The sequence below is a fragment of the Castor canadensis genome, chromosome 6, assembly GCF_047511655.1.
Source record: "Castor canadensis chromosome 6, mCasCan1.hap1v2, whole genome shotgun sequence".
In the NCBI taxonomy this organism is placed as follows: domain Eukaryota; kingdom Metazoa; phylum Chordata; class Mammalia; order Rodentia; family Castoridae; genus Castor; species Castor canadensis.
Genome location: NC_133391.1, coordinates 78,177,668 through 78,193,087, shown reverse-complemented (window position 1 = coordinate 78,193,087; position 15,420 = coordinate 78,177,668). Strand labels below are relative to the sequence as shown.

At 38.1% G+C, this 15,420-nt stretch overlaps 1 protein-coding gene across 1 annotated transcript; it reads left to right on the top strand.

Moving 5' to 3' along the window:
* Window positions 1-12,922, top strand: LOC109702593 (protocadherin beta-2-like). Its single transcript, XM_074077866.1, is given in 5 exon segments — window positions 1-5; window positions 1,864-2,021; window positions 10,559-10,996; window positions 10,999-11,241; window positions 11,244-12,922. Coding segments are annotated over 5 exon segments (2,523 nt in total).
* The last annotated feature ends 2,498 nt before the right edge of the window (window positions 12,923-15,420 follow it).

Here is a 15,420-nt window from a genome sequence, read left to right as displayed (position 1 = left end):
ATGACGTATGTAATGTAATTACATCCAACATTCTTTCAGATGAATAAATTGAAGTTTGGAGAGAGTAAGTAATTTTCTTAATATAACATATATGAAGAACTGGGACTTGAATATGAGTGATCCTGACATAAAAAGCCTATTCTTTTAAGTCACCGTTTAAAAATGCTTCCTAAATCTAATGTTAACAAAATCATTCACTCACTAATGCACATACTCAAGTTGAAGGACTCTATTTTAAGTTGAGTACTAGATTGTGAGCCAAATTCAAGTTGGGAAAAAGGACATCCCTAGTCTTCCAGTTGCCACTTTTCCATACTTCATGCAGAGCTCTGTGCTGTTGATTAACTGATGGACTGCACCCCACATAAGCCATGATGTGCCCCTCTTCCAAGGGAAAAATGTATTCCCTATAAAAGCAGAAATGCTTCATCTGCAATAGAAAATAATTTCACAGGTTTGAATTTTAGTTGGTCATAAAATTCAACTTAGTTCAAGCCTCACTTCCTCTGAGACTCTTTCCTAACACTTCCTTTCTGTCCTTACTTAAATATCCCCTTTTTAATATCTCATAGTGTGTGCATAAATCACCAAGTAGCATAATTGTTGCATTACCTGTGTCACCCTTCTGGGCCTGAGTTGTAGGCACTAGACTTACATTCCCCAGTGCCTTTTGCAGTACATGAATATAATCTATGTGTAACAAATACCCACTGAAGAAATAATAAATTCAATCAATGTATGGCAAAATGGTTGGTCTGACTTAAATGAAGAAATCCAATTCAAGTTACTGTCAAAGCAAATTGCACATCTGATTTTGTGCCAGCAATCATTTTGATCACATAAATCAACCAAAAATCAGAGAAATGATTAAAACTATCAGGAGGTAAGAATTCTGCCACAAGTTATATGAATAGATTTTGACAGTTTCTTCAGGAAAGTGCTGTACAGTCCAGGTGTTTAGTTCTGATTCCTGGTGGTGCTTCAGGTTAAAACCTAAAACTTCAATTTAGAAAAAGCAGAATCTAGCCCCACACAGAAGGTGGAGGCAGAGGCATTGAGAGTTGGAGACCAGCGTAGGCAATGTTGGAGAGACCATATCTCAGAAACAAAGTAAGTCAAAGGGGCCAAGGGTGTGGCTCAAGAGGTAGAGAGCTTGCTTAGCATGCGTGAAGCCCTAGTTCAATCTCCAACACAGAAAAAAGAAAATAAAAAATATGAATTGGAAAACATCAGTGAGCTTAGGCTCTTCAGCATTTTTCAAAAGACTAGCCATAGGTCGATGTTACTCTTCTTAATAGCACTTCTGAGGACTTCCTTTATGAAAGACAATGCATTACAATGATACACAGGAAATTGCATAACAGAAAATCTGGCAGAAAAGGAAAGTGGCAGGTTTTCATTTTCTTCCAAGATGTAGAACAGGCTGTCCAGGAAAAGGAAAGCATTTTTTTCTTGATGGGATGGGGTTTGATCTCAGGGTTTTGTGCTTCCAAAACAGGCTTGATCCACACCTATAGTCTATTTTGCCCTGATATTTTGGAGATAGGGTGTTGGGAACTTTCTGCCTGGGATGGCCTCAAGCCTCCTAATCTCAGCTTCTCAAGTAGCTAGGATCATAGATAGGCATGAGCCACAGAGGCCTGACTGAAAGCTTCTGTTTACAATGAGAGTTTCTGTACATTTGGTGCCAGTATCAGAAAGGGAAGTGTCTGCACAGGGTGGGAAAACAGAGGAGCAGGGTAGTTTCCAAAGAGAACAAAGAATATTTCAGATCAAAGAGCCATTTCTCCCAAATAAAAAACTGGACCTAAGAACCTCTGCACTTCCAAGTGTTACCTGTAAATTTCTTTTTTGTTTTCCAAGAAAAATCAGTGAGTCTAATGTAACTGTTCCTCCTGTGAAAAATTCTTCTATTACCAGTGTGCACCAGGGATGTACATGGAGTTTAAGTGATTTCCCACCATTAGAATCTGCACATTTCAACTTCCCTTTTCACAATAATGTGTCGTGCTATAGTGAGGGTAAGTAACTCATCTATTCATGGGAAAATCGCTGGGTGAAGAACAACCCTAGGTAAGTTTAATATTCACAGAAAGAAACTATAGGTATCATCACTAGCCTGAGACCTTCCAGGTCAAAATTGTGACAATGAATAACAATCCTTGAAGTGAATTTCCCTTGGCACTTACTTATCAAAAGTTTTTGAGAAAATTTAGTCTCAGTGAATAATTAAATGAGTTCTCCAGGCTCTCTGAATTGCCCAACTTTTGGGGCTCACAGAGGAAACATTTTAAGTACCTCTAATATCTTCACTATAAACACCTACTGCAAGAAAATTACTCAGTCATGTCAGTACAATTGACAACAGAAATGGTTTCAAAATATTTTTCTTCATGCAACGGATGTTGGGTGACAATCTTACTGCATTACAGTTTCAAGAAATTGACTATGTATGCCTACCTGCCTCATCCTGGAACGTCCAGAAACAAACTTCTCTTTTTATGGATCATAATATCAGCACTCGGGGATAAAAAGAAAATGCTTTGATCCTTTAAGAATTTTCTTTCCAGTTGGCAGGGTGGTGTGTAGTCCTAACTACTTTGGAAGTGGAGATAGGGAGGATCCTGGTTAGAGGCCAGCCTGGGCAAAAAGGTGGCTAGACCTCATCTAAACCAATAAAAAGCTGGGTGTCGTGCCAGGCACCTGTCATCTCAGCTACAATAAGAAGCATAAACAGGAGATTGTCCAGGCTTGCCTAGGCCTAAACACCAGACCCTATCTCAAAAATAAATAAAAAAGGGATAGGGTTGTGGCTCAAGTGTTAGAAAGCCTGCCCAGTAAACACAAGGCTCTGAGTTCAAGGCCCAGTACTACCAATTTCTTTCTTCCCATTGAATATTTAAAATATTCCATATTCTTTCAACCAAATTCAGGGTAGAGAAAGGAGAACTACCTGCAATGCTATTTTATCTCAAATGAAATTGGGTTCTTAGAAGCTCATACTCAGACAGTAAATAGAGAGACCTATCATTGGCATTTTTGCTTTGGATTCTGGGTAAAAGTTAGAGGAAAATATCACCTCTTGAGGTGATAGTATAGTTATAATTTTATGACTCTAACTTCAGTAGTGTTTTTCCTGAAGCATAGGTTATTGTTTACCTGTAGCAACACATTTTGGTGGCATTGAAATTTTTGTCTTTTTATCAGTCTCACAAATGTCTGTTTAGAAACTAGTAGCCTATTTCTCCATTATTATTAATCAGAAAAGCTCATGCCTAATCTTTGATCTTCCTTAAAAGTAAGGTTCCTCAAAACTGTGAGTAGCAGATATCCTGAAGCTTGACAAAAATTTCTATCCTTTGCAGGGTGCCAGTGGCTCACGCCTGTAATCCTAGCTACTCAGGAGGCAGAGATCAGGAGGATCACAGTTCGAAGCCAGCCTGAGCAAGCAGTTCTCAAGACCCACCAGAGAAAAGGGTTGGCAGAGTGGCTCAAGGTGTAGGCCCTGAGTTCAAGCCCCAGCAATGAAAAAAAAAAGAATTTCTATCCCTAAAATGATAATTTTTATACCTTTTTGTAGAATGTCAGGCTGTTTATTTTAAGGTCATCTTTCAGTTTTCTTGATATTTCATAAGTAGGACTAGCAAGTTGTGAAGTTTAAACAATACTGATCTCTATCTACTTAATTCAATTATCTATTTACTTGAATTACATAATAATTTTATTTGAAATAAATTTGATGATTGTGATGATATTGATAACAGAAAATCAAATGCACATATAAAACTACAAGGGAAAATAATTGTAAAGTAATACATGATGGTGCATGCCTGTAACCCCACCACTTGAGAGGCCAAAGCAGGAGGATCATAAATTTGATGCCATAGTGAGATTCTGTCTCAAAAAATTTGTAGAAATATGTCTTTCATTATTTAAGTCATAATTCCAATGAATTGCTGTATTGACTATTTTAAAGCTTAATTTGTGTTTGTTAATTTCTACTGTTTTCTTATTCATTAAACATCAGAAATAATTCTTTACAAATTAATATCCCAGTATACTGTTGACAGGATTTGGATATATGCCTGGACAGTGATAATGGAATGGACAAATTTCTCAGTGGAAAGAAATAGGGTTAAAATTAAATAGCAGGTTATCACACATGTCTAGATATGAACTGATCTTTACCAAAGTTGTGGGCTGTTAGTGATTTTTCTCTGTTATACTATAAAGTACTAACCCAAAAACAAAAAGGTCTTCTCTTACTAGATATCACTTTTTCTGTCAGAGATTTGGATGTAAGACATAATAGAGAAATATCTTAGTGGCTTTTCTGAAATACTGAAGACTTAATGACATTTTTAAATAAGGCATATATTGGTAATAAAAAACTGTTCACTAAAACCCAGGAAATGACATATACTGAGGTCAAAGGCTCTGGGAAATATACCATTTAAATGTGAAGGAGAGTCTTCCTCTGATACTCATTCCAGGGAACTAGTTTGAGACCCTATTTTCATATTTCAGATCCAGAAACACAGATGCTTTGTTTTCATAATACCACTTTCCCTTAACTTAAAAATCTTTAATAAAGGTAAACAATGAAAAAATAAAATTCCACTATCTCATTTCCAAAGTTTTAGAGTTTTTGAAGCTGAAAATGTAAAATAATATAGCCATGTCTCCATTTTCACCAAACTACTTCTGTAGTTACCAAGAATGAGAACACTGCCTCAGAATGCATGTATTTAAATATCATACCACCATAAACACAGACTTGGAAAACTTCACAAGTAGTCTACTTATTGCTGTATCCAGTGTATGTACTACTCCATCAAAATGAACATAGAGAACCTGCTTGCTTTGATTCCATGAATCGTAAGGCCCTTCTTTCAAGTTATGCATGAGGGAAACAGATAGCATCACCACTGAACTAAGTAGCATGGTGTTGGTGTTGGTGGTAGTGTTTGATGGCAATGGTAATTCACCTTCAATGTTATACTTGATGCAGAAAGGAGTATGTGATGTTCAAGGTAGTGGCAGTGGAAAGAGACTAGGTCTGGAAGGTCTTTATTCCCTATTGTTACTTAAGGACTCAAATCTCAGACTATTTAGCATGTAAGCAAGACAGGAAAGTGTACACTACCAAGTTTTGATCATAGACTTAAGAGCACTGAGATGCCTCTTTTGTCCTCCACATTCAGACTTCACCTGCTTCTGGACCATCATTTTGTTCAGCTCTACATCTAGACAGGAAAGGTTTCAGATTCCTCACTTAGCATCTTCTTTTCCATTACTTGGCCTCAGTATTCTTTGGCTCTATTTTCTTCCTGTTCTATGGTATGTGTTCAGATAAACACCCAATGTGACAATACATATTATTTTTATTTTCTCAGTTTAAAGCATTTCCTAATAGTTCTTTAGTCCATGTAAGTAGATTATTTATGTTCTACATTTTGTCATCAGGTTTGCAGTTTTCTCCCCACCCCCACCTACTCTTTGTCCTCCCCAAAATTTTGAATCTCTTCTTATTTACTAATTTTCTATATTGTATTTGGTAACTAACAAACTGCCATATTTTCTTTTAAAGTGAAATTTCAATATACACTTAAATCAGGTTAAAATCCATGGCAGTACTAGGTAAGATTTTTTTTACAAGGGCATACAATGGACTAATAGACTACAATTATCTTTAAACAAAAATGGCAATATTCTTGTGCAAGTATCCCTTATAAAATCATTGGTTGTGTATTTGTACTATGGGGAGAGGATAAACAGTCCTTTCATCCCCCCTTTTCTTTTGTGTGGTGCTGGGGATTGAACCTAGAGCCTTACATTCACTCTACTGGTGAGCTATACCCCCAGCCCAATTTCTTCTTTTTTTGAGTCAGGGTTTCATTTTGTAGGCCAGGTTTGCCTTGAACTCATGATTCTCCTGCTTCAGTCTCCCAAAGTGCTGGTATTACAGAAATGAACTACCCCAGTGGCATCATTTCTCATTCTTAAATCATCTTTATTTTGAAATTATGCTTGCTTGAATTACATGAAATGTTTATCTGGCAGGTTATGGAAAATTTATTTGCATCCTCAATAAGTCAAAAGATAGGAGACTGTTACAGAATAAATAGATCATAAAGCCTGGTTTTTAGAAACAAATTTTCTAAGACATTCCTTATAACAGATTAGTAAGAAAGTAAGTGCATTTGGCTGGGCTCAGTGACTCATGCCTGTAATCCCAGTTACTCAGGAAGTAGAGATCCAGAGAATCTCTGTCCAAATCTAGACCTGGAAAAAAAGTTAGCAAAACCCCAATCTCAACCAGCAAGCTGGTCATGGTGGCATACACCTGTAATCCCAGCTACAGAGGAGGTCAGAGATAGAAGGATTATGGTCTAAGGCTGGTCCCAGGCGAAAACACAAGACCCAGGCTGGAGGTGTGACTCACGCAGTAGAGTGCCCACTTTGTAAGCATGAAGCGCTGAGTTCAAACCCCACTCTCACCAAAACTCTCGCGCGCACACACACACACACACACACACACACACACACACACACACAATGACCCTACCTGAAAAATAACTAAAGTAAAAAGTGCTGGGGGCATGACTTAAGTGGTAGAGTGCCTGCCTACCATGTGCAAGGCCTTGAGTTCAACCCTTAGTATTGCCCCCAAAAGTATTATTTGTAAAAGAAATTGAAAAGTAAAATATGAGCTTTTAGAAAATTGCTTAAGTATTATTGTAGACTCCCAATTTCCACTCTAGATAAAGTAATGAATGGTACCAGAACACTCTTCCCACCATAGAATATTTCTTATATATTTCCTACTGTGTCTCAGTAGTAGGCCATTGAAAAACCCCTTTCTTCTGCCGTTTGATAATTGAGTGAGTAAAATTAGTTTGTGGGCCAGTGAAGGGTTAACAATTTCTCTATTGAGAGAGAACTAGTATGAGATAAAATCTATATGGTTTAGCATTGCTTTTGACAAGTAAAACTCACATAAGGCCCTTGACTACTCTTTCTCTTAGTTCTTATAATTTACAGCTTGTGGCTGTCAAAAGAATCGAATTGCCTTTCAGTTCAAAATAGAGGCAATCTATTTGTGATAGGTGCTCAAAGAACTCTTCTTATTTTTAAATGACTGATCTTTAAGATCATAGGACTTAATTGTATTTTCTTTGACATGTTTTGAAAATACATGTTTCGCAGAGAATGGAAAATTATTTGTACAGTATTTTGTTGTACTATATTTAATTGAAAATAATCTTCAAGGCCAGTTGTGGTGGCATGAACCTATAATTCTAGAAACTTGGGAGACTGATACAGGAGGATTTCTTGAGCCCAAAGATTTGAGGCCAGCCTGGGCAACATAGTGAGACACCATCTCAAAAATATCTTCAAAATTATGGAAGTGACCCTAGGATAATATTTCTGATTGAGAAGTATATGAAAAATAAAACCCAAACATAAGAAATCAAATCTACTCTAGTAACATATTTTTCATGTTATAATAGATTTCCTCACTAAAATATAAATGATTATATATAAACATATGAATATTTTATTTTAACTAATAAACATGATAATTCTAATATGATTCTTTATTAAAGGGAATCAAGAAAACAAAAACATGTTAAGGGTGCTCAAGAAGGAATGTGACTTGTCATCAAGGTTTAAGAAAATTAAAGATTTAATGTATCATAGTGGACACAATGCACTCAAGGTTGGAAAACAGCTATAAATATAAAATGTTTGTAATGGTTCTTTCATCTCTGAAAAATGAAAGGTTTCTTCTTATTACTAACTGTATTAATACCACTGAAAATGAAAAAGGGAGGAGCCTGAGGGTTGTGACAACACATGGGTCAACATGGAAGGTTTTTAAAATCTATTGTGTTCTTGAGTACTGTATTGTTGTCTCTAAAATGTCTTAGAAATTAAGTTTTTAGTCTGCAACTTGTAAGAGATGCTAAATTATGTAATTTTTTCATACCACCTATTTGTTTTTGAGACAAGGCTTCGCTGTGTTTCTCAGGATGATCTCAAACTCTTGGGCTCAAGAGATTCTCCTGTCTCAGCCTTCCAAGTATATGGTACTACAGGTGTACATCACTGCACCCAACCTAAAGATCTGTTTTTAAAAGCTTAGGATTGGGTTTTCTTCATCTGGATGAATTGTGTTTAATATTCAATGTCAATGAATTAAAATAATTGGAATCATGATATCAACAGTAAACTAATAATTGTACAAAACAAAAATTATCAACAGGATAGTAATAGGCATTTTTTCTAAATATTAAAAAGTGAACTGGTGCATATTTTATATAATTACAGATCTTAAATGAGAATTCTTAAAATATTAACCATTGATTTTATTAGCATGTATTAATAATACAAAGGGGTTTCATTATTTCCACATTTGTGTAAAATGTATTTTGATCAAATTCACCCCCTTTATTACTCTTTTTATTCTTCTCCCCCCTTTGATTTAATAAGTATTTGTTTCAGTTTCCTGTACATAACAGGAGTAGAAGAACAAGTTAAATGACACTATGAAGAAGCAATCAAACAAATGCAAAGTGTAGGACATCCTACAGGGCAACTAATCTGGTCATTTCAAAATTTCAATGTCATTAAAGATGGGAGACTGTTATAGGTTTAATACCCAAATACAATCATGGAACTTGGTGTAAGTTTTTAATATATTCCTTATAACAAATGGTTAAGAAAATAGTGCTTTGTAAAAGAAATTTAAAACTAAATGTGAATTTTTATCAAAACTGAAAAAAATTGAGAAAAGATAATGAAAGGACAAGTAGTGATCTTTGGTAGGGACTGGATTTTTTAAAATATGAATTGGTGTTAACTTTTCTAGGTGTAATAGTAGCATTATGACTATATGGGATAATGTTCTTATAAATTTTAGATGCTTGTTGAAGTATTTAGCAGCAAGGTATCATAAGGTTTGTATGTTGTTTTCATATGGACTAGCAAAAATGGGATATGTGTGTATAGCAAGATAGATAGATAGTTAGATGCAACGAATTTGGCAGAAAATAAGCTGTTGTCTAGTTTGGATGGGAGATAATTTGCATTTCTTGTACAGGTCTTTCCATTTTTCCTTGTATTTAAAATTTTTTACTATGAGTATTTTTAAATTAGTAGAGTATCCTTAAGCATTTTAGATTTTACAGAAAATTGAGCAAATAATACAGAGAGTTCCCATATACCCACTTTCTCTCACTTGCAGTTTCCCTATTATTAAAATCCTGCATTTGTTTGGTACAATTGTTACAATTGATGAAATAATATTGATACATTATTATTAGTCAAAGTACATAGTTTAAGGCTTACAATGTGATGTTCAGCTATATGGGTTTTGACTAATGGATAATGTCATGAATCTTCTATTGTAGTATCATTATTAAAGTTTAAATGCCCTAAAAACCCAGTGGTTCACCTCCCCAGTCTCCCTGCAACCACTGATCTTAATGTCTCTGTAATATTGCCTTTTCCAGAATACCATGTAGTTGGATTTTTTTTTACTAAGTAATATGTGTTTAAGATTCCTTCATATTTTTCTGTGGCTTGATAGTTCATTTACTTATAACAAATATTTTTTAAAACACAAAAATGTGGAAACTTTAAAAACTAAATGACAAATTGCAACCTCTCATTTGGAACCTGATTTAACACATTTCTCTAAAAAGACATTTTTGAAAGATAATTGGGGAAATTGGACTATATATGGAGTATTTGAAATTATGAAATTGTTCTTAATTTTGTCTGATATGATACTTAAGGTGAAGTTATGTTTTAAAAACAACTTTATCCATTGGAAAGGAAAATAAAAATATTGACATTTACAAGAAGAAATTATCCAGCTGCACTCAGAGATGTTCCTGTGACTTAAACACATCAATGTTCAGAGAAACATGAAGTAGGAGCAGTTCAAGGAACTGTAAGAAGTTCAGTGTCCATGAGACAGTCTCATTTGAATTCTGTGCTTTTCCTAAGTCCCTATACTTTTTGATTGGGTATGATGGTAACCTAACCACCACCAATTTGCACACATGTCCAAACTGAATAAAGCAGGAAATTACCTAGTCAAAGCCTTCTTTCTGTTGCATGCATTTTAGGATTGAAGTCACATCCTTCCAGTTTCTTAAACTTGTTTTTCCCAGTTTGAAAAGAGCTGCTTGTATTCGAAACTGAAGTGGAGATTTGTTTATGTTTGTCCAAAATACAGATAAAACTTCAGTACATTGAGACACTACTTGAAAAATATTCACCTTAGATTGTTATAACTCTGAAAGTACTGAGATTTTCTTAGTTTGGAAGAAAATAAATACTAGGAAAAGAAGCAGGGTGGCTCTGTAGTCTTAGAAGTAGAAGAAACAAAGCAACCAGCTGACTGCTTGAGCTAGGTACTCAGCTAAAGAAGCCTGCAGGAAGAGGAGGCTTTCTAAGACGGTGGCTCTGGGAAATCAAGGCCTCGGGACTGTCCACTTACCATTTGTCTGCAAGATAGTGGGAGACAGAGCAGCAATAACGTAAGCCAGAGCCAGATTGGAGCGAGTTTGCTGGGAGACCAGAGGCGATGGAAACCAGAGAGGGAAAGGAAGGCAAGTCCTGATATTCTTTGTTCTACTGGGCATAGCTCAGGCTGGTTACAAGCCTAGGCACTATTCAGTGGCTGAAGAAATGGAGAGTGGCTCCTTTGTGGCCAATTTATTAAAAGATCTGGGACTGGAGGTAGACGAACTAGCTTTGAGGGGTGCCAGGCTGGTTTCTAAAGAAAAAAGATTGCGTTTGCAGTTGGATAGGCAGACTGGAGATTTATTATTAAATGAGAAACGGCACTGGGAGGAGTTGTGCGATCCTACTGAGCCCTATGTACTACCTTTCCAGGTGTTATTGGAAAGTCCCTTGCACTTTTTCCAGGCTGAGCTCTGGATTAGGAACATAAGTGATCATTCCCCTGTTTTCTTGGATAAATAATTTTGAAAATTTCGGAAATTATTGCTCCTGGAACTACTTTCCTAATAGAACGTGCGCAAGACTTAGATGTAGGAAGCAATAGCCTCCCAAATTACACAATCACTCCCAATTACTAATTTCATCTTAAATTACAAGACAGTCCCAATGGCATATTGCCACAGTTAGTGCTGGACAAAGCGTTGGAACGCGAGGAACAGCCTGAAATCAGGTTAACTCTCTCTGCGTTGGACCGTGAAACTCCACCCGGTCTGGCACTGTCCTGATCCGCATTGAAGCTGCGGACATCAATGACAACGCTCCTGAGTTTGCAAAACTGCTCTACGAGGTGCAGGTCCCAGAGAACAGTCCCATTGGATCCCAGGTTGCCACTGTCTCTGCTAGGGATTTAGACGTTGGAATTAATGAAGAAACATCTTATGTACTTTCTCAAGCTTCTGAAGACATTCGAAAAACGTTTCAAATAAATGCAAAATCGGGAGAACTCCTTTTAGCTCAGAAACTGGATTTTGAATCCATTCAGACTTGCACAGTAACTATTCAGGCGGCAGATCGTTGGGGCCTTTCTGGAAGTTGTGTAGTATTTGTCCAAGTGATGGATTTGAATGACAACCCTCCAGAAGTGACAATGTCAACACGTATCAATGAGATTCCAGAAAACTTGCTGGAAACCATAATTGCTGTATTCAGTGTTTCAGATCCTGATTCAGGAGACAACGGAAGGATGGTTTGCTCCATCCAAGATGAGCTTCCTTTTGTCCTGAAGCCCTCAGTTGAGAACTGTCATACTCTTGTGAAAAACACACCCCTGGACCGGAAGACCAGGTCCGAGTATAACATCACCATAACCGTCACTGACTTGGGTACACCCAGGCTGAAAACTGAGCACAGCATAAGCGTGCAGGTGTCCGACGTGAACGACAACGCCCCGGCCTTCACGCACACCTCCTACACCCTGCGGGTGCGCGAGAACAACGGCCCCGGCCTGCACATAGGCAGCGTGAGCGCCACAGACAGGGACGCGGGCACCAACGCCCAGCTCACCTACTCGCTGCTGCCGCCCCCAGAGCCGCACCTGGCCCTCGCCTCGCTCGTGGCCATCGACGCGGACAGCGGGCAGCTGTTCGCCCTGAGGCCGCTGGACTACGAGGCCCTGCAGGCCTTGGAGTTCCGCGTGGGCGCCGCCGACCGCGGCTCGCCCGCGCTCAGCAGCCAGGCGCTCGTGCGCCTGCTGGTGCTGGACGCCAATGACAACTCGCCCTTCGTGCTGTACCCGATGCAGAACGCCTCTGCGCCCTGCACCGAGCTGCTGCCCAGGGCGGCCGAGCCGGGGTACCTGCTCACCAAGGTGGTGGCGGTGGACGGCGACTCGGGCCAGAACGCATGGCTGTCCTACCAGCTGCTCAAGGCCACGGAGCCCGGGCTCTTCAGCGTGTGGCCGCACAATGGCGAGGTGCGCACCGCCAGGCTGCTGAGCGAGCGCGACGCGCCCAAGCACAGGCTGCTGGTGCTGGTCAGGGACAATGGCGAGCCGCCGCTGTCTGCCAGCGTCACGCTGCACGTGCTGCTGGTGGATGGCTTCTCCCAGCCCTACCTGCCGCTGCCGGAAGCGGCGGCCGAGCAGGGGCGGGGCGACGCGCTCACCTTGCACCTGGTGGTGGCCTTGGCGTCGGTGTCGTCGCTCTTCCTCTTGTGTGTGCTGGTGTTCGTGGCGGTGCGGCTGTGCAGGAGGAGCAGGGCGGCCTCTGTGTCTGGCTGTGCGGTGCCCCAGGGCCACTTTCCGGGCCACCTGGTGGATGTCAGCGGTGCGGGGACCCTGTCCCACAGCTACCAGTATGAGGTGTGTCTGACAGAAGGCTCTGGGACCAGGGAGTACAACTTCCTGAGATCGATTATCCCCAATCGTGTGATTCAAGGTACTTAGCAGGCTTATTACAAAATTTAAGTTGTAGAAGTAAACTTTCATTAGCAGAAGAATCAAAGTTGTTTGCCTATGCATGCTTCCTTTTTAAATTAAGACTTTTAGTTAATATAGCATCGTTTACATATTGATTATACTTTTATGCAGTTGTATGCCAATCCAGTCATATGTTCCTTTTTCATCTGCTTCCTATCTTAACTATATGTAGTTTTAATGCTTCCTTTTCTTTTACTAATAGGGAAACAAAAGTAAATTCATTACCTTTTAATGGTGATTTCAAATAGGTTTATTTAATAACTCACTTGAAATTCTGTATTTAAAAGCAGTTAGAGTTCCAAGTCACCAATTTTGTAATTTATTCTGTTGAATGTATTCAGTTGATGTGCTTGTAATATTTCTAAAACAGCTTTGTCCATAGTTAATGAAGTTTGAGGATACATGGAATTTTTTTCTCTGTTATAGTGATGTATAATCTTTTAGGGCTACAGTACTCAAATGAAAGAACAGTAATGCATTTAATTCATTTTCTGTATTGACACAATATTTCAATATTGTACATGTTCATATTGATCAGAAACAGGCAAGAATTTGCTGAACACAGCAAATGACTCTTAGGTGATAACTCTTTATGGTTGCTCAAAACATATTCATGATAACTGAGGAAAAATTAAACCATTTTAAACAATAGAGTGTGCTTTCCATTTTGCACAAGACACTTATCAGGACTTGTGGAATGATTATATGGTTTGTAAATTTTGAGGTGAAAGTGTAATGACTTAAAGGGCTTTTTTTTAATCTCAAGAAAGTTTACAGATGTATGATCTCTACTACACTAAAAGTAGTGCCCCACTCAGTCCTACTTTTTTGCACCTACTTTCCATATGTATGGTGACTTAGGAGGGAAATATTTTCTTTGCTTCCTGTCTTGGTTCCCTTCTTCTAATTGCAATCTGACCTAGTTTAGGATTATTTGTGGTCTTGCTGGAATGAAAACTGTCCATCCACATCAGCATTCTACCTCCAACAGCGTAATTAAAAGATGTACAAGAATAAATAGGAAGTTCTAAGGAGAGCAAAATCATTGTTAAATGTAAATTAGCTACAAATAAGAATAAAATTTGGAAGCAACCAAAACATCAAATTATATGACTATTTATAAAAGAAAAAAATATTTTCTAAGTAATAAAATATTTTGTCTGCAATTAGAGAAATTTATTAGGAAAAAGTAAATTTTCTCCTCCTAGGTATTTTCTCATTCAGAGAGATAAAACTTTGCAGGAATTGAATATTTGTGACTAGGAGAGGAAGAAGTGAAATTCTAAAAGAATTTGAAAATTCTCAAGAGAAAAAAAGAATTTAAGATTGACATGCCATCAATCATAAATTAAATGCAATTGTAATCATAGGTAAATGATGCTGGGATGGAAATATAGCTCAGTGGTAGAGGACTTAGAGCTACATAATGGTTTTGCTGGTCCAATACCCAGTAAAACAAGGAAGAAAGGAATGATAAGGGAAGGGAAGGGAAAGGAAAGAGAAAGGGAGTTATTTTATGTAATTGAGCATCAAGTGCATGAATTCTTAATAATCAGAGGAAATATTTTCTTTAACTGTAAGTACCTTATAGAGAGACGCTTAAATCTGCCTCTTTCAATCAGATTTTTTTTCATGCTTAGTTGAGTTTCCATGAGGATATGTCAAAAGGAAAAGAATTGTGTTTAAGACTTATCTTTATTCAGCTGTATTAGTCTTTAGTAATATTGGAGTTGGGGAAGTATTCAGTTCTGGAAATTGTAGATGAGAGTCCTTTTGAGCCAAGATGGCGGCATATGATCTGAGACTAAAGTTGGAAGGTTATGTGCTGAGGGGCCATTTAGACAGTGAAGACAGAGAACAGACACTATTAGTAATTTAGTTTGTAGATGGATTGATTTATCCATTGTTGAGAAAGTGAGCACAATTTAGCAAAGCCGGGAAAGATAATCTGGACTAAATTCAAGGATGGGAAGCTGGATACTAGTGGCTGTTGTCTGTAATCCTAGCTATTTGGGAGGCAGAGATCAGGAGGATCATGATTCAAAGTCAGGCCAGGCAAATAGTTCAGAAGACCCTATCTTGAAAATACCCACCACAAAGAAGGGCTTGCAGAGTGACTCAAATGGTAGAACACTTGCTTAGCAAGCATGAGGCCCCAAGTCCAAACCCAGAAAGAGAAAGAAGAGCAGGAAGAAGAGGAGGAGGAGGAGAAAAAGGAGGAAAAGGAGGAGGAGAACAATTACACCTTATTCTTGATTCAAAATTGCTTTTATTCCTGGGCAATCATAAACCATTAACCCTATTATTTGAAGACAACTTTCAAAAACTTATTTATCTGGATAACTCATTAAGTGCAACACAGAAAAGGCTACAATAGGTATAGTACTAATTATTGTTGCTACATTTTGGAGTTCCACATACTGAAAGTCTGGCACAAGGTAAAAGGGATGACTCTGCATATAAAA